We start from the raw sequence: 24,951 nt of genomic DNA on the forward strand, positions 1-24,951 counted from the left end.
TTCTTTGTAGCTCAGGGGTCTCTTGGTTTGGAAAGACAGGTGTCTGCTAAGGAAGGAAGGATCCTCCCTTGAAATGGAAAATATGCACCACCCTCCCTCTGAATTAGAATTTTGAAATTAAAGGGCTTTCAGGCAAAGATATGGGAATAGGAATAACTGTTCATTACTAGGAAAAATTAAACTAAAAATGCAGTAGCACAAAATAAAAACACTGACAGAGTCAGAATACAAGCTGACACCCTGTTGGTCAGGGTGTTGGCAGCAGTCCAATAAAAATGGTGGCTGCAGTTCTCCTGCAGTGCAGCTGTGGCTCTGTGGGAGCAGAGATGATCCTGGAGCAGGGGCAGTTTCCTCTGAAGGTGCAGTGGGGTGAGATGGGTCCAGCCTTCCTCTGGGAATGCAGAGCACACAGGCTGTGCTGGGCTCTGAATGCCAGGGTTTATCCAGGTGGGAATGCAGAGCACACAGGCTGTGCTGGGCTCTGAATGCCAGGGTTTATCCAGGTGGGAATGCAGTGCACACAGGCTGTGCTGGGCTCTGAATGCCAGGGTTTATCCAGGTGGGAATGCAGTGCACACAGGCTGTGCTGGGCTCTGAATGCCAGGGTTTATCCAGGTGGGAATGCCGGGCTCCTCTCCTGGGTGCAGCATCTCCCATGGATGATGGAATTGGATCAGCCCTGCAGGGAGCCTCGATGGCCCATGGACAGCAGACACCACCTGCAGGGAGGATGGGTCCTGGAAGGGATAAAGAACCCCGCCCCAGCTGGTTTGAACAGCTGCACATTAACAGAAAACACCTGCCCACTCCTCCCAGAGCCATGAGGAATGGGTCATGGAAGAGATAAAGAAAAACACCTCCCCAGCCCATTTCAACAGATGTCAATAGAATACATACTTTTGGTTACATCTTGCAGTGCAACTCAAGACAAGGTGTCATTGTTCTTCCCTTGCCAGGGTGGTTTTTCTGCAGGTTATTTATGAAGGATGCCACAAGTGCTTGTAGTGATAATGAGAACAAATATTGCACCCCCGGTTCCTAATTCCACACACAACCTTTGAAAGACATCTTTAATTTAAAAGATAATGTGGTAAATTTTCCTGTAGCTTCCCAAAAAAAAAAAGTAAAAGTAGGAGAATTTGACTAGGAATGGACAATATTAGTCAGAATAAAGAATATTCTTTAGTCATATTTGGAATGGTCTTAGGATTTGAACAACCTTCAGGTTAGTACTTTTATTTTCCCATTCATGTAATATGTTCATTATCAGTGGAAAAAAACAAAAAAGAGAAAACTCTGGAATTAGAGTCCAAGTAAAAATCCATTCACAGCACTGAATTCTGCAGCAGCTGGCCAGGATTTTCCTGAGAAAGTGCATGGAGTTTATTCCTCTAGATGACAAGTGAGGAGACACTGAATACATATTCTGCCTGCAGTCCTCATCTCTTCTTGATGCCTTCACATCATAAATGCAACTGTAACAGGAAAAAAAAAGCTTTCTCCACTATCCTATGCTGAAAAAGCAACCAAAAAGGCAAATAAATGAGTAAATTATTAATTAGAAGAACAATCGTGAAGTAAATCTAATAAAGGTTAAAAAAGAAGGTAAACTATTTCTCAAAGGGAAGTCTGATCAAAGTGAATCCAGGCTTGCTCTGGTTTCCTCAGGAGGAATTGCCAACTATCTCTCCTGATTTTAGGAGAAAGATGCTTCTGATGTGTTAGAGCTACAAAGCAATGGATGTGAGTGGCCTTTCACCATAAAAACCTGGGTTTTTTTCTGTATAAAAACAAGTATCTGACTTCACTCATATTTAGTAATTTACAGCCTGGAGTTCTCAATATTTCATAATTCACCCTCTTAAACCCCAGTGTTATCTCCATGGGGTAATGGCAGTCACTAGATACCTCCAGCCAGCTGACAACCTTCAGGTAAAATTATCATAAATTTTTAAGATTATTAAATATACAAATCTAAATATAAATAGAAAATCTCCTCTCAGAACCCTTTCTGTAGACACTCCAGATTTCAGGTGCATTTGGATGTGTTCCAACCTGTTGTCACCCAAGGATATTTTCCAATACGTGTGGCAAAGTGCAGAAATTAAATTTACTGTGTGGTTTAGTAGATAAACTACATCCAATTATGTAAACAGACTTCATAATCTATATTTTAACAAGCCTATTTTTCTACTCTGTGTCTACCTTTGAGCTCACAGTGATTTATGTAAGGGATAGCAAGCTTTAGATCAAGAAAGGTTTTCTTGTGCCAAAAAGCAGCTCTATTACACCACTTGGTTTCTGGGAAAAGAGCAGAGACCATTTAATTTAAGTGCTTCAGAAGTTTAAAACTTTCAAATAAACATATGTAGCCAAATTATGTGTTCAAGAATCAATTGAGCTAATGTGCACATTTGATCACTTCTCCAATCTGGAGTTCAGTTTTCAAGAGCTGGTTGATGCTGTTGATATTTGGCAGAATTTAGCACTTATCAAAACAATTCCAGGCTTACAAAGCAGTAGCTTTTGAGCCTGGGAGAAATGCCTGGCAGCAGTTCATAGCTGTGACCGAGTTCTAATGTTCTAACTAGAGGCCATTAGAAATTTCATGATCAATCTGTATTCACGAAGTTCAAGAAGTTCCGTAAAGTTCACCCGGGGCTTGGATGAACTTTCATCGAATCTAAAGGAGGTGTTGAGGCAGATTGGTTCTGGAATATTCTCCCTCTTGGCATGGGATATGGGAAGCTGCAGGTCCTGGACCAAGCTGTGACCTTGGCATGACCACAATCTTCACACGCACTGCTCCATGGCACTGGTCAACTGGTGCCTCCTGGGAGTTTTCAGCTGACCAGAAATGTGGGGAGACATCACTGAGGCCTGACTTACAAATCAAATGTGAAAAACAGAATGATATTTCCTGTGGGTGGAAAGAAATTAAAAAAAAAAAAGAAAAATGAAAAGAAACCTTGCTTAGTTCTGGTCAGCTCCAAATGTTAAGCAAGTTACAGCATCTTGCAGAAGTACTTGTCATTTTAAATAATGGATGGTCCTGTTTAAAAGTGGCAGGAGTATCGTTTTTTGTGCACAATGAAAACTGATGCAGGGGTGCAGGCACGTAATAAAGAAGATAAAGATTTGCAATAACGACACACTTGCCTCTGGCTGCTGCAGGAGGTCCATTTTTATGAATTAGCTAGTACACTGTGCCTGTTTATTGAATATCACCAACAATGTCTGAAATTGCACAGATCCTGTGATGAAACATGACTTCTGCCCAAGGAACTTTCCAAAGTCCTCTGCTCTTCCAGCCCACTGGAGTAGAAACGTTGTGGGTGCAACAGCCCAGCAATTCTGTCCCTGCAGAAATGAGCCCTGCATTTCCAGAGCGCTTTTTAATGTATCAGTACCCATTTACATCCTCAATAACAGTGTTGTTTAAGAAATATTGATACTCTCAGAAACTCATCAGGAGAAAAGAACAGCTTGTACGTCATAATAACCTGCGTGTCAAATATGAATTCCCCCATTAGCTTCAGCAGCACTGAAAAAAGGCAACTGAATGACTGCAGGCTGTAGTTGCCAAATATTGCTTTCTGAAGACCTTTGTTCCAAATGAAATGAGTTAGTGTTTTACCTGGTACCTAGAGAGACAATATCTGAGAGCTACTGCCTTCCTATTTGACCTTTGTTCTCAATACTTTCCAAAAAAAAAAAAAAAAAAAAATATATAGGTATGATGGGAACAGGACAAAAAGACTTTCAATTTTAACCTGTGTGCAACCCCAGTGAAATATTTCTGATGCATTAAAAAGATAATGTAAAGAAGCTGTTTCTTATTTTGCTAAACCTGGTTTGTGGATTTGAAAAGGCACAAACCTTTTTGAAGGCATTTAAGTTTTAGAGAAATGGGTTTTTTTGTTGATAAAGTGATATTTTTCATGTAGAAAAGGTAATTTTTTGTAAAAGAAACATGAATTTAATGCTAAGATTGCTCACAGGATAAGGTTTCACTTTAGGTTATCTGTAACTGTCGAGTTCCTGACTAAACTAACACTTGTGCAGGCATTTGAAGCAGATTCATTTAAATCACCTTGATAATTTCAAGGGCTCTCTGCTTTACTCTGAAATATCGTGCTCATGGCTTTCCTCCCAAAAAAAAGGACTGCTCAGATGTTTTCTCTCTCCCGTTGTTCCCATTCCCGGCGCTCAGATCGGGCGAGGAGCAGCATGGTCTCCACAGAAAGTGCCTCCTCCACCTACGAAGAGCTGGCCAGGGCCTACGAGCACGCCAAGATGGAAGAGCAGCTGAGGCACGCCAAGTTCACCATCACGGAGTGCTTCATCTCGGACACGTCCTCGGAGCAGCTCACGGCAGGGACCAACGACTACACGGACAGCCTGACGTCCAGCACGCCCAGCGAGTCGGGCATCTGCCGCTTCACCGCCTCGCCGCCCAAGCCCCAGGACGGAGGGAGGGTGATGAACATGGCAGTGCCCAAGGCACATCGCCCAGGTGAGGCAGCAGGAGGAACCCCCTGGACCCTCCTCTGGGGAGGAGATCACCCCACGGCCAGGCTGGGAAGAAGGGGAGGGTGGGTCATGATACCTCCCGTAGGTATTCAGTGGGGTTTCTCCTTTTTGGGGCTACCTGAGAACAGAGGCCAGACAAAATTAAGGGAGTAAAAAGATAAATAAAGGGGTGTCCTAGTTTAGGACAAAATTAGGGGAAAATCTCCACAACTCTCTCCCCCACCACCGGGTTCGGGAGGAATTTCCTCAGAGGAAAAGTGGAAAAAACTTGTTTATTAAGAAACAACAAAAAAAACCACTCCCCAACACAAGAAAAACAGTCCGAGATGACAAGAAATGTTTTCACCAGTCCAAGAGAGGGTGAGCAGTCTCTGCTGGGGAGGGTGCCAAAGCTTCTCTCAGGTGCAGACTCCGGGGGTTTTTCCCTTGACGTTTCCGAATCAGGGCCTGAAGCAGGTCCGATGTCTTCAGGGAAGGGAGGAAGGAAAGAAGGGGAAACACAAAAGCAGAAAAATGGCAAAAAGCAAGCAAAAAAGCAGAAAGCAAGAGAGCAAAGCCAGCAAAGCAGCCTAAAGCTAGCAGCAAGCAAGCCAAAAAGCCAGCAGCCAGGGGAGGGGCTCAGCTATAGACAAAACAAACTGAGAACATGGAAACAGAAACACACGATTTGGGATACAAAGCATGAAAATGTCCTGTCACCCCAGGACAAGGGGGAAAAAAAAGATAAATAAATTAAGGAAATAAAAAGATATTTACTGAAGGGCCTTCAGGTGCGTTTCAGGCAGATGAAGCCAGCCCAGGGGCTACACCCAAAACGAACGATGGTTCACGGGTTTTCCCCCTTTTATGAGTTTGTGTCACAATAGGACACAAAATGAAGGACGCAAACACCGTCCAAAAGCCACACCTTTATTATCTGACTCCAGTATATATTGTATTTTCACCCATGGATTGGAGGGTAAGATTGCCACCTCTCCAACCACACTGGTCAAACCAAAAGTCCCTCAGTTGTCCCCTCCTCAAGAGAGGAATGAAAAACGTACTTGTTGTTAACATAAGCACTACTTCTATTTATAACACGTGCGTGAGAGAGAATTCAGAAACTATAAAAACATCAGAAGGCTGAAAAAATCAGGGCGACAAGTTTGGTCAGTTTGCACATTGGGGGTTAATCTTCCAGTTACAGCTTCAGGTATTGAAGTCATTTACCCCAAATTTGCTTCCCCTCCATCTCACTTTCGTTTACATTTCTCGGGGCCTGGGACAGAGAGGAATCATTGTGTCTGATCTATGGGAACCAAAATGGGAGGGCAGTAGCTCACACTCTATATGGAGTCTAGAGTTATACACTGAAGAATTGCAGGATTACAAATATATGTAAAATATAAAAGCTAAAATCCTAAGGCATCAGTCCCAGCTAAGGGAACATGTGAGCATATCCTCCCATGTACAGAAAACAGGGGAATTTAGGAGCAGAAAGAGGCTGGCTGAGCCATCAAATCCACTCCTCACAGTTGCAGCCACCAGGCCATTGACCCTTCTGGGATAAATAAGACCATATGTGGGAGCATCTGCCCATCTCCAGCTCAAACCAGCCTCTAATAAACCGTGTCTCACTGCGCTGCTTCGTGCTGGGGAGCAAAAGTTGGCTCTCATTAACTGCTCATAAAGACAGATTGCAGGAGATGTGCTTGTCCCTTCTGCCTTGTGGCTTGTCAGGCTTGTAACAACCCTTTGGTGATCTCCTGGAGCTGTTCCACTCTCTCTCTTTGACATCACCTAATATGAAATTCAGGATATCTAAATCGGGAGGGAAAAAAAAAAAAAAAAAGAGAAAATTAAGATTTCAGCCCCTTGCTGACTGAAGTACTTGAGGTACATCCAACTCTTGGGCTCAATCAAATTTCCAGATCACAAACATGGTGTTTCTACTGATACCTTAGTTCCCAACAGCACAGGCAGGTTATTTGTGGTACCCTGAGATCAAGCAGGTTATAAAATCTCAGATGATTTGTCAGTCTTGGTTACAGGATAAAAGATGTGACACAGCAGAGTAGGATTCAAATGGGAAAAAGGCATAATTATATTTGTTTGCTTTCTGAAAACATGATTTGATTTATTTTATTTTATTTTATTTTATTTTATTTTATTTTATTTTATTTTATTTTATTTTATTTTATTTTATTTTATTTTATCTTAGTATATACATTTGCCAGTGTGAGTGCTGCTACCCAGATCCACAGAAAGTAATCAGTGGAGCTCACCTATGTGAAAAAGAGCCATGAATAATCTATGGAGGATCTTTTGTTTGATATTCACCAAAACAAGCAGTGGTTGTGAGGACAGAGGAATGGAAGGGAGACAGTGGGACCAGGAAAGGTCATTAAAAAACAGGAATACTGAAAAGAAAGCATCAAGGATTTGGCTGGAGAAAGCTAAAAGAAAAATGTGGGAAGAAAAAGCCCAAGCAGAAGGTTGACAGTTACAATACTCAAGGCAGGAAATTAGTGTGTCACACAGATAGATAAGAGGGAAAGTAAGTTAAGAAATAAAGTAGTGGGAGAAATTGCTGATTTCTGTGTAGTCACAGAGTAGAACCACAAACCCAGGAGCTGTAGAAATAGATAAAGATAGAAATACTTTTCATTTCTAACTCCAAAGAAGTAAGATAAATATTTGTCCCTGCTCTGCTAAAGGGAAGCATCTGCATTCACAGCTAGGTCAAAACTGAACTCTTTCCTTCCAAGCAGTCAACAAATATTTTTTATCATTTTTTTTAACAAATATCTTGCTCTCTTTCCTTTCATGTTCCAAATACATTACTTATGCATATTTAGTATTTGGAAATATTCTAATATATTCCATATAAAGCTGATTTTCTTAAGGGCAGATGGAACAAAAATTTGGTCCCTGTGCTTGAGTAAAAAATCTTCCAGGGTTGGAATAACCTTAGGGCCCCTCCAGTGATTTACAATCTTGTAGTCATGTTTAGCTCTGTTAGTTTTAATGGCTTTATTTTTTCCCTACTTTTCTTGATTAGCTTTAGCTTTCCTTTGCAGCAAGGAAATTAAACATATTATAAAATTAATAATTAGCTTCATTACCTTGAAAGAATAATTGAGTGTTCCAGTGGGGCAATTTGAATGTTGGCCCATAAATATTGAATAATGCATTATTAAAGGTCACTTTATGAAGGGTTTTAAACAAAACATATGGATAGAAAGAACTTTCAGCAGTAGCAGACAGGCCAACATTTTAATTTTCAAGTCAGTGAGGAAACACTTACTTGGAATCTTTCTTCTTTTGCCCACCGCTTCAGAAATTTGCCAGAGGTAATTAGTAATTCAAATACAATTTATCAAAGTCATTCTCCATTTAAGGATGTGGCAAAGAAATAAACAAACTTAAGGTATTTGCTTTCAGTAGATGAGAACATTTGAGATAAATCACTGTGCTGCTTCAGCACACCTTTATTCTTCCTTGAGGTAAATCTTTTCTTTCAAGAGGACTTTTACCTGTTTTCATGGTGCTTTGATTTTCTTCTCAGCCAATTCCCAAACCTGGGAAAATGTCACTTTCAATCACTTCTGCCTCCTCCTGCCTAATTTCTGACCTCCCTTTTCAAACTGTTGCATCTTATGGTTGCAGTAAAGTTTCAAAAGCTTGCAATAAGTACTGTTTGTTTTTCAAAATAATTCCCAACAGTCTGAAGAAAGACTGTTAGAAAAAATTATTTTGATAAGTGGGGCATTTGCAAATGAATCCACCCAATGGCAAAGCTGAAATGAAAATCACAGAAGGTAACAATGGAGTTTGCTGGTGAATTCCCAGGGATGGAGATGAGGCTGAGATGCTGCTTGGTTCCTGCATCCTCTTTTTTGCCCTTCTTGAAGACAGGAGTGGCATTTGCTTTACTCCAGTCTTCAGGCACTTCTCCCAATCACCATGATCAATCAAAATCTATTGACAGTGGCCTCAGTGCCATGTACCAGTTCCCTCAGCAGTTGGAGGCACATTCCATCAAAATCCACGGATTTACATGGATCCAGTTTGCTTAATTATTCCCTGAGCTGATCCTCCTCCACCAGGGCTGAGTTCTTGCTCCAGACTGTTCCTCTGATCTCTTGGAGCTGGCATTCCTGGAGGCTGCTCTGGCTAGGGAAGACTGAGGCAAATAAGTCACTCAGGGTCTCAGCCTTTTCCACATCCTGTGTCAGCAGGATCCATGCAGCACTGGCCCACATTTCCCCTGCCCTTCCTGCTGTCACCTATAAATTTACAGAAGGCTTTCCTGTTTTCTTTGACATCCCTGGACAGATTCAACTTCAGCTAGGCCTGAGCTGTCCTAACCACGTTTCTGAATGCTTGGACAATGCCTCTGTATTCCCACGGGGTTATTTTTGCCTGCTTCCACCCTCTTAGGTGCTCCCTCTCTGTGTCTGAGTTTTGCCAGGAGCTTTTTGTTCATCATAGAGGCCTCCTGGAATTTTTGTCTGATTCTGTGCTCACTGACCTTGGAGAAGGTGATCCTTGAATATCAACCAGCTCTCCTAGACAGGAGGACACTTTAGCTGATGGTGCAAGCAGCTGTAGATGTTTTCTGCATCACTGTCCTCACACCAGGCCAAAACTTACAAGTATATAGAAAACTTCTTTTTAAACAGTCTTCAATTAAAAAAAAAAAAAATTCAAAAGTTTCTCCAAGTTTTCAAAAGTCATAGCTACAGGAAATGGAACATGAAAATAAGATTTTTTCTTTTTTCAATTCCTACATTTAATGTTTTGAAAGCATGTCCCACACATTCTTATGTTACGATCTTTATAACAACCCAAGCAGATTTTTGGGAAAAGATAAGATTAGAACAGATTGTCCAGAGCAGCTGTGGCTGCCCCTGGATCCCTGGCAGTGCCCAAGGCCAGGTTGGACACTGGGGCTGGAGCAGCCTGGGACAGTGGGAGGTGTCCCTGCCATGGCAGGGGTGGCACTGGATGGCCTTTAAGGTCCCTTGAAACCCAAACCATCTGAGATTCTGTGATTATTTATAGTTCGTGCTTCATCATTATAACAACCCCACCATTATTTTCCCTTTTACAGTATCACATTACAAACCCCCAAGCAAACTGGAATTGCTGCTTAACAGCAGCCTCTGCACAGCTTCCAAAAAGTGAAGGGATGGATGCAGAGCTGCACATGAGGTTTTGTGGGCTGCACGGAGCTGTCAGCCCTGATCTGCCCAGACCTTGAAGGTGACCGACTGTAGATGGTGACATTTTTCAGGGAGCCATCAGAACAGTCATGTGTCCCAGGAGGCACCTTAAAATTGAAAATTGAAGCAGTAAAAGCAGCCCAGCAGGATTTTAAAGGTGTGGGATAAATCGCGTCCTTTACAAAAGTGGGTCTTCTTAGCTCCTGAGCAGTGTTAAAATCCTTCAAGCTGTAAAAATGATGGCAACACATTGTTTTCATTGCATCTTTCTCAGCATCAAAACTCCCAGAAGTTTGGGATTTGGATTATTGCTCTCCTCCCCACAGCTGCCATTAACTACATTGGTTAGTAAGATCAGGTCCTCAAGAAATCATCTAAGCAGAGCAAAACCGAGGCAATTTTTCATATAAATATTCATAAATTTGTAACCCCAAGTTTACCTGTGAGGTTGTCAAATGAGTCAGTCCCTCATCCTCCAAAAAAGGGACAGAAACTGGAAAGAAATGCACTCACTTCCTACCTCCCACTGTGCCATCAAAGAGTCTGTAATGTAGAAAAATGGAAGATAATTGTAGAGGTTCAAAGAGTTTTATAATAATGTTCCTTTTTTTTCTGTTTTAAGAATAATAATCACAAATTCAGTTATCATAACAATTATTCTTCACTGCAATAAACATTGCTGCAGCAGTTTATTAAAAATAGATTCTTATTATTATAATTTTAAATCTCAGTAATAGCCTCAGCCAAGAAGCCTGTTGGGTTTTTTCCTTCTCTTTACTCCTAAATTATTGTGCTGGAGTAAAGAACCGCTATTAACTGGGAAATATTTTGATATTTTTTGCATCCCAAGTGCTATTTATGTCTGGGGTTCTTTTGTGGACAGACCACTTACTTGCATCCCCTGGCAATGGAGTTCATGCTTGGAAGAAATAACATCTGACGAGGGCTTGAAGGGGAAATATCTAGAAAATTTTAATTTCTCTCAATTTGCAGAAGCCTTCTTTCCCACAGGGGCACTGCAAAAGTCAGACCCCCAATTATGTTTTTCTCTTTTGCTAATCCGCAGTAAAAAGAACCTTTGTTTAGATATGACATTGTCCTTAAGTGTTCATTTGACTTGGACCAGGAATTTCTCTACCTGACATGACAAGTTCAAGGTAATTTTTGACCATCCCACCTCCTCAAAAGTGGGGAGAGACCACAAGAATATAAAACCCCTGAAGGACTAAAGCATCCCAAATACAATTCCAGAGAAGAAATGTCTCTCAGGGGGTGTATCAGACTAGTAGTTTTGGAAATCCATTTAAACCATCCCAAGCTTTTATATCTCAGAACTTCCTCCACAAACTTTCAGCTGGTGAAAGGAACCGGTGTGGAAAGAAACCTGCTCGTGAGTGGGGACAAACGGCATTTTTGGAGAGGCAGACTCTGATAAAAAGATTTTCCAGGGACTGATTTCACAGCCATGAAGATGTCAGGGACACTCCTTTCCTCCACAGGGAACCTGAGTGTTTTCCTGGGTTCTCCCACCTGCACAAAGCAGGAGCTCCCCTTCCTCAAGCCCCTGCTCCCCTGGAAGCACTTTCCTCCTGCTGTCCTTGTGTTCTTCTCTCCTCTCCATCTTCCAGCCCTTCTCCTTGGCCCCCAAATCCCAGAGGAGATTTGGCCACCTGAAAAAGCCTTTTAACATCAGCCCAAGGCCAGGCCGGGACTGCTCTCAACCAAGCCCTCACCATCCAGATTTGGACACTTTTTGGGTTTTTACAGCTGGGCACCTCGGTCCAGCAGCCCAAGTCTAACTCTTAAACCTGCTGCATATTAACTAGGAAAAAATACTGATTTAACCTCTCCAGCTTTGCTGAATGATCAGGTTCCCTCAGTTTTTCAAATGCCTTAATTAGTATTCTTGACCCAATTTAGAAGTTTCTCGCTGTTTTGACTAATCCTGATGATTGAACAGCAAAGCCTTAACATGCAGACAAGCCTTGAGCTAAAGAATGCAAGTACTTTATTAAAAGATTTACAAGGGTCCCTTAAATGCAGTCTGGCTATCACCTGCAGTGCCTAAATGTTGTTTTAAACACCCAAGTCAAGAAACAAATCTTCTTTTCCAGAATTCAGTCGCTGCAGCTAAAAATAAGCTGCTTAGCATAATGAGAAAAATAAGAAGCAGGCAGCAATAGAAGGCACAATGTTTTTCCAGTGTCAACCCGAGAGGTGAACCCTTTTCCACTGCCCTGTGAGTTCAAGGGTGAAGGAGTTGAAGGAGTTCTTTCCCTCTGACACAGATTGGAGTTTATTTAGGGATGGGTTTCTGCTGGAAAGCTGCTGACAGAGCTCCACCGGCCGTGGTGTGACTGAATCCGGTACAAATTCACTGGGGATTCAGCAAAGGCTGGGTCCTGACAGCTCACCTTTAGCCTCCTTTCCCCATGCCTTGTTATATTATCCTGCCTTGGCTGAAAATGGGGAATAATTCCATTAATTCCACAATTTCCAGATCCAAAACTGAGTTTCTTGGAGATACAGATGAATTTATGCATCCTTCTGTTGTTGTTGCTCAGAAATCTCACAGCAGAGCACACAAAGGCTGAGATATGGATTGTTTCCTGTTTTAGTTTTACATTTGCCCTGTCTGGTATCAAATACAATAGAATATATATGAGAAAATAGGAATGTGTATGCACACACTGTATATCATGTGTATACAGAGCAAAGAAATCACCATCCTGACTCTACAGTGGGAGACCAAGATCCAGTTTTGAGAGAAGTACATAAGGAGAAAAATCAAAATAAGCAGGTGGAAAAACAGAAGGACAGGCACAGAGTGGGGAAAAAACCTTCTTGCCTACATTTTTAATAGTAGTAAATACTCTTAGCATGACTGTTAACTTGTACATATAGTTCTATGATGCGTTCTGAAATTACTCCCTTAGATGAGCATCACTAATGTTTCCATATTAAATCCTTCTGTGCACAGACTACCTTCTTTTTATTTTCTGCTGCACTGTTGGAAAAGCAGGAGCATGTCACAAAGAGACAGACTGTGCCATTTGCTGCTTATCCTAGAAATGGCACATCAGTGATGAGAGGAAATTGCCTTTATCTTGTCTCAGGTTTTATTTCTGTGGAGTACCAGGAGCTTTTTCTCCTTCGGCTGAGAAAAGCTGAATGTTCTGCAGGGATGAAAACCATTTAATTCTGCATTTAATTTGATGTGACAACATACTTGATATCATTGGCTTTCATTTTTATTCCGGTGGATTTGCAGACAGGAAGGCTCACACTGCAAGTTTTTTAACATTGCCAGTACAATAAAAATGAACTTAAACAGGTTCAGATCAGAAGCTGAAATATTCTGAGATCAGAAAGGAAAACGATATCGGTGTGAATCTTGAGTTTAAATAGGGCAGCTGTTCAGTTACAAGGTTTCTGTGCAATTGTGATGTGGAAGTTCCATTTTAGGTACTACAGAAAACGTCTGCAACATAAATTCAAGTCACTGATGGCACTGGAACAGGTTTTCCAGAGAAGCTGGGGCTGCCTCAGCCCTGGATGTGTTCAGAGCCAGGCTGGACTGGGTTTGGAACAACCTGGGATAGTGGGAGGGTTTGAAACTAAATGGCCTTTAACATCCAACTCAAACCCTTCTGTGAGTCTGTGATGAAAGTAATCTAAATTATTTGTACAATTGCCACCTATGAATCAGTGATACAGTGATGTTAGGGAGATATTTTTTAATTAGAGGAGAGAAACAAGTGGTACCAATTCCTCAAAGACTCTGTGAGGGGTGTGTAGCAGCAAAATCACCTTTTCCTGTTGCTTCCTAATTTATTTTTTTTTTTTTTTAATTTGAAAATTAACACTGCCTTTGGAAAAAAACCCAGCATCCCAAACTGTGCTGGTTCAAGATGTTCATGGGGTTTTTTTCCTATTCTTTCTATATTTTTCTAATGCCCATTTCCCATCTTTTGATTAGCAACATTTCCTATCTTTTGATTAGAACTTTCTTATTAAAAGTGAATTTTTTAAAAAATTTCCATTTAACTCTGGTTTTCCAAAGTGGATTATTTGCTTTGTGGTCCACACATATATATGTATATATAAATAAAAGCTGCAGCTGTTAGACTACCCATGTTGTCTGTAGCTTTAGACACATTTGATTGAGCTGTAGTTACTGAAGAGTTTTATGCCTTAAGCAAGGGTTACATTTATCAGTAAATTTTCAGGTAGTTTCATGTTCTTAGAGTCGTAACTTCAATATTAAATTGTTCAAACTACCAGCAAAAGTCCCAAATCAAACCAAAGATGCTGTGTCCACTTCAATTACCACAACAGATATTTTAGAGCACTTCTGTTGAGTGTCCCTAACTTGAACCTCACTTCTACAAAAAACTAGATTTTTAATTTTGAAAATGCCAAATACTTTTCCCTTCACAGTGTTGGGACACAGTGTGTGTGACTTTTGCTGTCAGCCAGCCCAAGGTAACCAGCAGCAGAGGTTTCCATGAGACAAGAACACATCCAGCCCTGCCTTAAGGTCCTTGCAGACATTTACAACCAGTCCTGATTTAACTGATGTCAGGCTCTGTTATTTCCCCTGTGCCAAGAGGACCTGAGTGCAATCTGAGCTCTACAGGAGAGCTGGCACTACGACACCTGAAAATGGAAACCAAATCTTACCTGCAAGAAAGGTCATGCTTGTGCTCTTCTTGGAAATTGAAGCAGGAAATCATATCACTAGAGGAAAAACTTTTGTTTTAACACTGCTAATCTGAGTGTAGTGATGGGCTGAGCCATCCATGGAAGAACTCCATGTGCTGGCCTTTAAGGCACAGCTCTGCAGATGTATTTCAGTATTGAAATATTCAGCATCCCTAATTTCAGTATGAGAGCTGTGAGAACCCCTGGTGCAGGGGATTAATTAACAAAAATGCCATGCTGCACCTCATCAGCATCACTCAGGGGATTCAGACTAATGGATTAGGGGAGACTGAGTTACAGAAATCCCCCCCTGGATCAGCAGAGCAGGGCAGGGCTGATATTGGTTTCCCTGCTGTAGCCTCACCTGCCCAGCTCTATGAGCAGCATGTTTGGTTCTCCCATTGTCATGGCATGGTCGGGTTTATCCCTGAATTCACAGGAATGCCTCAGAGCCTGCAGAGGTCAACAGAGCAGCTCCTGCTGATTCCAGTGAACCCTGAAAGCTCCTCACCTCTCCAGCCTCTGTGCTGCTTCCATGCTCCCAGCACATCTCAGGAATAAAGCTGTTTCCATGGAGGCACGATCGATTTAACCCCCAGCTGAAGCGATGTATAATTGAACAGTTTCTGTTCACTGCACCCAGGACCAGCAAATGAGTTTTAAAACTCCAGCCTTGCTAACCAGGGGCACCTCACTGAGGTTTTCAGCATGGTTTTCCAAGTTTTTGCAGCCACTGGGCAGGAGAGCTCTGTCTCAGAACATCCTTAAAAATGCATGAAGCCGCTTGCGTGACAAGGCGCGGGCGGAAAGGGAGCGCTCCTGGGCTTACCTTTTCTGTCACCATTTCATTATTTATTGACAAATTTGCTGACTTTAGTCCTGGAGTGGGTATTGATTTACACCATGAGGCCCCTTTCACAGGTTTTATAATGTAGACACCTCATTAAATCCGAGCAGGGAGGGATCAGTTGTGCAGGTGCACCAGCCCTGTGAGGCTGGACAGCAACATGGCTTATCCATAGGGCCTAAATCTATCTGACCCCTGGAGTTAATCAATTTTTCCTTCCTTACTCAGCTCAGTGTCAGAAAAGCCCTTAAAAATACATCAGTTCTCCTTAAAGTTACTCCTGGAAAGGACAAAGCATCTGGCACGTCTTTTGAAAGTGCTGCACTGTGTTAGAGACCCAAGTTCCGCACTGAGAAATGCAAACCAAAAACGTGCTTAATTCCTGTTCCATTAGATCTTCCAGGAAGAGGTAACAATGTGATAATCAAGGCTCCTGCCATCCTCTCAGGCAGCTGCACAGGCTGTTTTGTCAATCCAGTTCAGATGGATGATCTCAGTTCAGCTACAGTCATCCTTTTGCTTTAAGACATCTTGATCAAAGACTTTTTCTTGGAATCAGAAGGCTTAAATCTAAATAACAAAATGAATCACCTTTAAAAAAAAAAAAAAGAAAAAAAAATCCACATTAGTTGGAATCCTCATTTTCAGTCACTTAAACCTAATCTCCAGTAAGTAGAAATCAATTTATAGTCTTGCTGAAATCAATAGAGTCAGTGATTTATAGCAGTAGCAAATTTGGCTCCTGAACTACAGATTTACTGATAACCTGGTGTTCCTTAAGAGATAACTCCAACGATTGTAGTCAACAGCAACTGTTGTTTTTATTTTGCCATGTGAACCACAGCTGGTATTTAGAGTATTTTTATGAAAATGCCAGTTTTTGCAGACTGCAACATTTAACTGGGTGTTATGGATCTCCAAACCATCTATGAGGGTGCAGTTTTTGTGCAGAAAGTTATAAAGTACAGCCCTGCAAGGATGACAGGGAATTCTGATTTCTCCAGCTAGAAATGGGAAACCTGGCTATTTCTCTAAAGTTTTTTCACCTATCTAGGTGAAAAATGTAAACCAGCATAAGGATGGGGTGTTTTTCTGCCTGCTGAAACACAGAGAGAGGCACAGGGGGATGTGATGCTGTGGGTCAGAGAGGCAGGAAGGGCAGGTTGGCAGCTGAAATGAGTCCTGCATTCAGTCAGTTTAAAAGCACCCCCCAAATGCTGAGCACTTCAATCATTTTTCCTGAGCAGAGGTTGAAGCTACTCTAGAGAAGGGAAGGGCACGTGCCTGCTCTCACAGCAGCTTTTCCACTAATGAGGAAACTGTGCCTTGTCTCCTCCCTCCTTCACTTCCCCTTCTGCTGCTTGGCTGTTCTCAGAACCTTCTGCCATTTATTCTGCATCACCTCAGAGAATTATTAGACCCAGTTTTTGTCTTGAAAAAGTGGCCTCAGAAGGAGCCTGTGAGCTCCCAAACGTGCTGATAATGGTCAACAGAGGGTGAGATGAGATTCTCACTCATTTGGCCAGTCAGAAATTTGCACATGGAAATTCTGCTTCCATTTCCATTTCTGATCAACACTGGCTCTGAAGAGTGGAGCCCTGGCATTCAAAGCACTCTTCAGAAATTTTTACTCTCTACTTGTGGCATTTTACTGCAAGGCAACAAATTCTCCAAGGAATTGGGAAGGCAGTTCCACACTGAGCAGATCCCGGGACCTGTATGGGCCGAGCGAGGAGGTGCAGGACCGATCCTCTTCACCCCTCTTTCTTGGCTGGGCAGGACACAAGACCAAGCTACCCAAATAATTTGCTTTATTGCTCCTGAAGTGTGTTTATCCCTGGTGCTGCAGAGCGCTGTGAGCCCTGCAGGTGAGGGGATGGTTTCGGCGCAGTGCGGACGCGAGATGGACAGGGAGGGAGCACCAGCAGGTTTCCAGCACTGACAGCAGCAATTGTGAGAAATGTTACTGCTGCTATCAGGCTGGCTTCAGACCAAGCTGCTGCTGTCCAAGAAAGCTTTGCCTGCTAAGTTTTTAATGGTGTGTCAGTTCTGGATGTGACAAAGGTCTCTGAGCATCACTTACACTCTTTTTTTCAGCACACCTCTCACCTTGTCCTTGCAAACCCTCCACTCTTCCCTTGGTTCTAATGCAAGTTTTCCCTCACAGGCAGTCCTGAAAAACAACCTGTGAGTAGCAGCAAAAGGCTTCACTGATTTATTTACTGTGCTAGTGAGCTGGAAAAACCAACCAAATTTTTTAATCAGCATAAACCTGAGCTTAGGACTACGTCAGCAGCTCTGTCTCCTCTGCTTCCTTCCAAAGGAAAACACAATATCCCATCAGTGCTTCCCCTTCCAAAGTCAGCACAAGCCAAGAGCTGCCCAACAGAGTGGGACTGCATCTACACAGCTCTTGTACATCCCCCAGTACTGCACAAGGTCATAATTTGCTCCTGAATCAACATCATTACATAATTAGCTCCCTGAGCTACCAGGGCTGTATGGACTCAACCCTGGCATGGTTTTGATCCTGTGGAATCATCCCAGACAGATCTCTGGGAGCTTTTTTTTTTTCACCCACTTGAAGCAGGATGTGTGAATGCCCTATCCAAGCAGCCTTATCCTTGCCTTTGTTAAATAAAACACCTGTCATAGTCACCAGCCCCACTCCTCAAAACTTTCTGAGATAATCTCTCAAATACCACTGGAATTTTCTCCACATGGCAACCAAACTTGAAAACCCTCAGGCAGTCACCCTCACTGATAGTATCTCTGTTGGAGTGTTGTGAAGACAAATTGCTTTTGCTTTAGTGGAGGTTCTGATTCATGAGAAAATGCATAGACCTCTCATGTAAAAACTTGGTGAAAGCAATTTTTATTTTGCAGTCTGTGATGATCCTTGTATTGAAAATAGCACAAATCCTTAGAATTTTTTTTTCTGGAGTAGATGAAAGCAAAAAAAAAACAAGCTCTCTGGCATTTGAAAGAGGAATGAGGTAAATCTTTTGGGAGAAAGGAGTACTTCTCAGCTTGGTTTAGTTCTGCAGACCAGACAGCTATCTTGAATAAAATCCAAGAAAAATTCAGCAGTGATGTTTTTCCCTGCATGTAGCCTGTCAAATTCATCCCAACCCTTCCCACACCTGAAGCTGACCTCTGGAACACAGCTAAAAATGTTTGTTGTTTTTTTACAAAGTGCTTTATATCAGCTTAGTTGTACTGAAATAAGGATAAATTATTTTTATTCAGTGTTGCATTAACTCAGAAAATACTCCGTGTTTGGTAGAATGTGTTGGTTATTTTAAATATCACAGTAAGTGATTTTTAGGATTTGTTTACAAATATTTATTTGAACTAACATTTTCCTAAATGTACTATACTAAATAATTAATTAGAGGGTTGGTCATTAAGAAAAAAAAAAAAAAGACTGAGGTAGCTCTGGCTTAAATTGCAGCATTCAGATTTGACTGGATTTTTATTATTTCTGTACAAACTTGAGGTTCTTATACAGCAAATTCTCCTTTCTTAAAAACTGCAGAATCACTGAAAGGTCAGGGTGGGAAGGGACCTCTGAAGATCATCCAGTCCAAACCCCATTTTTAAAAATGCATCAGAAAACTTTAGTTTTAGAATGTCTTTTGTACTAATTAAGCCCAAATGCATGAATTATTAAACATGCTCATTTGCAGTGCTCATGCACTTGAAAGGTTTGCTTTCATTACTAATAAGGCACAAACATAGCTGAAAAGAGGTAATTAGAGCATCAAAGGCAATGAACCATCCTGAAACTTCATAATGTTTTGCCCAAAAAACCCCCATCATTCAGCTGAATAGGAAGAAAACAAAAAAATGCCTCCACTGTTGTGTCCAGAGGATAAGAACCAGTCTTCCCAAGCAGCTCCAGAGATACAGCAAGGAGCTTTTTCTCTGCTCAAAAATACCTTCAGAATTGATGTAGGAATGGCAAAGGTGAACCCCTGTGGTTACATTTCAAAGATTGTGTTTTCAAGTCAGAAACCCATTAGTTCTTCTAAATCAAAGACTTTTTTTTTTCCATCCTGCCAGACCGTTTCAACCCTAGCACAGAAGGAAAAATTCCATTCTCAAAATTTTTCTTTGCCAGTGATTTTAATAATGTGCCCTGTTTTATAAGCAGTGGCAGGGAGAGATGCTCCTTGCAGATGAGAAGGAGCAGTGATGCTTTTTATGATGGGAAAATGTGTACATCACATCAAATAATGAGGGCTCTGCATCAGCCATGTCAGAGATTGTGCTTTGAGTACCCAGCTTTTGGAGAACAAGTTACACTCTGTGGTTTCTCATTACTGAAATCCTGCTGGAACTTTGCCCCCCAGACATTTAGAAAATTGCAGTAAAATGCATATTGTTTACACAGATTATTGACTAGGCTTTCTTATGTAGATTTAAGGAGAGGGGGAAAAAAGGTCTTTTTTACATAGCTGGAAGCTCCTAAATACACTTGAGGAATGTCTAGACGGCAGCTTGAAAACCAACCTCCATCTCTGTAAGGTTCAATGCTCATCTTTTTTATAGTCCACTCACACCCGTGGCTCTCCAGAAGCAGCAAATGTGCCAAGGCAGCTCCGTGAGGTACCCACGGGGAGCTGCCAGTGAGCCACGCTCCAGCTGCTGCTCCACACCAGCTCCTTCCTGGAAAGTCAACAGAAAAAAAGCAGAAAATGCAGTAGAAAGGGGGAGTGGGTGCAAAATGTCCTGGCTGCTGTTAACAAAGCAGTGGCAGCCCTTCACAGGTAGTGTTGGGTGAGAGACTCCTTTGGGAGAAGGCCAATTGTTGTGGGAAATGGAAATGTGGAGTGGTTTGGGATGGCAAAGATCATCCAGCGCCAACCCTGCCATGGCAGGGACACCTCCCACTGTCCCAGGCTGCTCCAGCCCCAGTGTCCAACCTGGCCTTGGGCACTGCCAGGGATGCAGGGGCAGCCACAGCTGCTCTGGGCACCCTGTGCCAGGGCCTGCCCGCCCTGCCAGGGAACAATTCCTGCCCAAGGTCCTATCTAACCCTACTCTCTTTTAGTTTAGAGCCATTATCCCCTATCGTATCACCTCATGCCCTTGTCCCCAGCCCCTCTCCAGCTCTCCTGGAGCCCATTTAGGCCCTGGAAGGGGCTCTGAGGTCTCCCTGGATCCTTGTCTTCCCCAGGCTGAACAACCCCAGCTCTTCCCTCCTGTCTCCACAGCAGAGGTGCTCCAGGACTGGGTTCAACATAGAAAATTTTTCCTCTTCTGCTGGGGCTGACAGAGCACGAGAGTGGGAGAAGAACCCCCTTTCTGATCCCAGCAGTCTCTAAACATTCCTGGCGAGAGGGAGATCATCACTTTGGCATTACAATGAGTCACAAAGCTCTCACATCTGCTGGGGGTCGGGGTCTGGGTGCCATGGGGACAGGGCAGGTGTTGGACAGCACAGATGTACCCACGAGCAGCTTGGCTCAATGCCTGTGGAGAAGTGCAGTGAGTTGGTGCCTCCCTGCTCCTGTGTCCATGTCCTGCTGTCCTTCACTTCACCAGCATCAACGTTGCTGTCTCAGCTGAAACAGGTCTGACACACAGAACTGTGCTTGGCATGAAGGGCACTGTAGGAGAATCAGGCAAACCAACGAGTAAAACCAATTAAAGTTAACACAGCTCCTTTTTCAAGAGGCAATCAGTGTGATTATCATCACAAACCTTCCCCTCTCCCTCCAGCTCCACGGTGTGTGTCAGCCTCATCTTGAGACCCTCCCATCTCACTCCACGGGGGTAAAACACCACGGGCCGTGAGCCTGTGCTCTAGATGCATCCAGAAAAAAACATATGGTGTTAGACTGTGCCTGAGGGATTTCTATAGGAATAAACACAGATTCTGGCCAAATGCAACTCCTCAGCGATTCTCTGTCTGTGACCTGGAATTATGCATAGAGCAGATGCTGTTGGTCTTTTAGGTAAGACTTGCAGTGCCTTGACTTGCGTGGGAAAGCAGAGGACCTGTTTTATTTTAGGTCACTGGACAGCTTTTAGCTGGGCTAGAAAGAACAAAATTGTTATACATTGTTTTATTATGAAGAACTGCTTTCCTGGTCTGTTGTTTATGCCACTGGCACAGGTCAGCCTTAATTTTTCCTGCTGTAAATAGCTCATGGAGAGCTACACAGGTGGTGTGGTGCCAAGAGTCTCCTACTTTAAACATTCAGGATGCATCCCATCTGTAGATGAGACTCTGGGTTTGATATCAACCATAAAAAACAAGAAGCTCCATATCTGCAGAGATCTGAAAAGAAGGGAAAATACTGTTCTGAATGCTCCTGTAACTGTGCTTTTTTTCTTTTTTTCATGTATAGGTGAGGTTACACCATCAAATATTTTTAGAAGGCAATGTCATTATGTGCCTGATTCCCTCTCATTTCCTTGAAGGAATGTCATGGATGCCTAACAGGCCCAGGAGTCAGGGGAAATAATGAATAAGAGCTTTTCTTGACAATTCAAAGCAGAAAGTTGATGCAAGAGCTCAGGTGCCAGTCCCAGTGCATTTTGTTACCACAAAACCAGCAGCATTTTGGGGGTCACAGTGGGAAAAAATTATTAGTGAATTAAACACAGTGGTGATGGTTGATAGTTAAATTTTGTTATATGAGGACATGAATGTTTTTGTTTTATTCAGAAATCTCTTGAAGACTACAGCCTTAACACTCTCACATCCATCTAAAATAGTTTAGTCATTCTACTCAAGATTTGGGCTCATTAATTGGAATTGTGAAGTTTTCCATTTAAAATGGAAAATAAAAATCAGAAGTTTACTGAGCCTCCACATTTTCCAGGTTTTTGACAAAGGTAAACCAAAACCTTTTGTTTTCAGATTTTGAGAAAAAGCTTCTGGTCTTTTCATTTTATCTCCTTCACGCCACGAGTGCATGTAAGGAACATTGCACTTCTCATTCTATTGTGAAAACAAACATTAAGAGTGAATCCTCATGCGTCTGCCCCAAAGCAATTTGCTGCACAATTCTGTAAGATCACAGTGCAGTAAATGGCTGACAAATAATCTATCAAATAGATATCATATCAAATCTATCATATCAAATTATAAATTCTGATCACGGTTCCTCCCCTTTGGCGGCCGAACCAGCTCGAGTCGCTCCCGCCGGGTGAGCGTCGCGCAACGCACGACCCGAAACAAAGACTCACCTCTCCCTTTTGCCTCCCCAGGTGATCTCATGCATTTGCCACCCTACCTTAGGATGGACTTTTTATTGAACCGTGGCGCGCAGGGCACGAGCAGAGACCTGGGTTTGGGGCAAGCCTGCTTGGAGCCACAGAAAAGCCGCACCTTGAAGCGTCCCACCGTGCTGGAGCCGATCCCCATGGAGACATCCTCCACGAGAGATGTCCAGTCATGGCAACCTGGTGCTGTGGCAACGTTACCTCAGCGAGAAGGAGCTGAGCTAGGACAGGCTCAAGCAAAAATGAGCAGCTCCCAAGAATCCCTGCTGGACTCCCGGGGCCACTTGAAAGGAAACAATCCTTACGCAAAATCCTACACCCTGGTATAACGAAAAGAGCATGGCTGGACAGTGGCTGTAAATATTTACACTGAAAAACAAACAAACAAACAGAAATCCAATGAAAGCTACCTTTTTTCTATTGAATTCCGATATTTATAATTAAAGAAGAAGATTGCCAAAATATTTGACAAAAAAAAAAATAGTAATATGAACGACAGACAGTGCAAAGACTCTCTTGCTTTTTTTCTGTCTGAGTGTGAGCTTCATCTGACTGGACATCTGAATTTTTGGGTAAAAGAGTCCAGTTTTCTGATCTTCACAAGCGTTTGTGTTTTTACTGATTTTCTACGAAGTGCATGGAGACTTAACAAAAACATTTTAACTGGAAGTTCCATCAGACAAGATTTAAAAGGGAAAAAAAAAATCACAAAAAAAAGAAAATCACCCTCTTTGTGAATTCAACAGGAACATTGATTTGGAAAAACAAAAAGTCTTTTGTCATGTTTGCACTTTTTTTTTTTAATTAGAAAATGGGTCCTTGATCGTTCTTTTTTTGTTGTTAATTAGGATGAGTGATGTCAGTGGAGTGAGGAGATTGATTTGGGTTTTTTTTTTAATATTAATTTAATGAGACACTCTTTGCATTTTGTCTATGCGAAATAAAAGGGTCTTCTGCCTTTATTTGTGATGTCTGCTTCCATCACCTTTTGCTGTGGTTTTCCCAAAGTGTGATAATCATGTCAGTGCCATCCTCTGAGTAATGTCTTCTTGTGCCTTGGGAAAAAAGAAAAGGAACTCAGGAGTCAAATTTTTGGAAAAAAATTTGGGTTCATTCACCTTTTTGTTGCTACCATAGGGCAAAGAGGCAGAAGGGTGCAAGCCCTGAGTGCTCTGAACCAAACCCACCCAGGACTTGCAGAATTTGGTCCATCTCACACCAGGAGGCTTTGGGTCAGCTTCAATATTTTTTGGATCACAAGGAATGTGTTGATGTTACTTTACTTCCTGCTTATAAATAGATCTTTAGTCCATTTGGGAGCAGCTCTTACGGAAATCCTTTGCTTACGTAAGAACTGGGGTGGAAAAAAAAGACAACTTTTCCCATAATAGGAAAAATGGGTGGAAAAAGTTATTCCAGGTCTTTCTCTAGAGGAAAAAAAAGCTTATTACGTGGGAGCTGTCAGCTCGAATTACTTTGTTGCATCCCCTGATTCCATGAGAAGTGATATTGCTTGTTTTATGCAGAGCATAAATGATTGAATACCGCGGTCGGTGTTTTTAACACAACAGTCACTAAGTGCCTCCTTGTGTGTGCCCTGGCCAAGGGAACGTGGAGCAGAGCATCCCAAATTGGTGCCAACACGCTGCTCCAGCTCTGGCTGGAGGTGCCAGCCGTGCTCTGTCAGCAGCAGAGCTGGGAGTGCTCGGGCAGGGCGGGAACTCCCCGCGATTTCCCTGGCTGCGAGCACCGCGAACGCAAACGTTTCTGCACCGTGCTCAGCTCAAGGTGTTCTAAAACAGAGAAGAGCAGCAATGCGTGGTTGTTTCATCACTGTTTTTAATGGGATTATGCTGTTGAAAGGGCACCAAGTGAGCAGAGTATTTCAAGTGTCTGGAAATGAATCGGGTTGGGTTTGCATCCGTAGCTTTGCCAAGCCCAGGGGCTAAGAGGTCTGCAGAGGTGAACAGAAGAGACCAAATGAAGACATCCTCAAGGTATGAACTTCCTCTAGACCTGCAGATCACTGAGATGTCATTCAGTTAAGGGATTATTTCCCATCTAGTCTGCATGTCTGACCAATATGGTCATAAAACATTAATTTTTTTTTTAAAGTACACAAAAAATAAACAAACCAAACCAACACCCCCAAAAAACCCAAACAACAACAACACCAAAAGCCAACCTTTTGCCTCCAAACCAGAAACAAAAAATAAAACATTAAGAATTACCCATTAAGTATTTCCAAACAGAATGAAGCAACTATCTGTTCACACTATGTTTTAGTTGTTATGGGAGTGTTTGGTCAAAGGTTGGGCTCAATGATCCTGGAGGTTTTTTCCAATCTTAACGATTCCATGAAAAAAAGATTAAGTTATTCATTTGCTTTGGTTTGGTGTTATTTCTTTTTTCCATAGAGAA

General features: G+C 42.3%; 1 protein-coding gene across 1 annotated transcript in view; it reads left to right on the top strand.

The window, feature by feature from the left end:
- DSCAM (DS cell adhesion molecule) overlaps window positions 1–23,720 on the top strand; it is a 453,735-nt gene extending 430,015 nt beyond the window's left edge. Inside the window, exons 32-33 of the mRNA XM_063393172.1 lie at window positions 4,214–4,516; window positions 22,516–23,720. Coding sequence (XP_063249242.1) covers window positions 4,214–4,516; window positions 22,516–22,859 — 647 coding nt within the window. The 3' untranslated portion in view covers window positions 22,860–23,720. The remainder of the gene's footprint in view (window positions 1–4,213; window positions 4,517–22,515) is intronic.
- The last annotated feature ends 1,231 nt before the right edge of the window (window positions 23,721–24,951 follow it).

The sequence above is a fragment of the Prinia subflava genome, chromosome 3 (genome assembly GCF_021018805.1).
Source record: "Prinia subflava isolate CZ2003 ecotype Zambia chromosome 3, Cam_Psub_1.2, whole genome shotgun sequence".
In the NCBI taxonomy this organism is placed as follows: domain Eukaryota; kingdom Metazoa; phylum Chordata; class Aves; order Passeriformes; family Cisticolidae; genus Prinia; species Prinia subflava.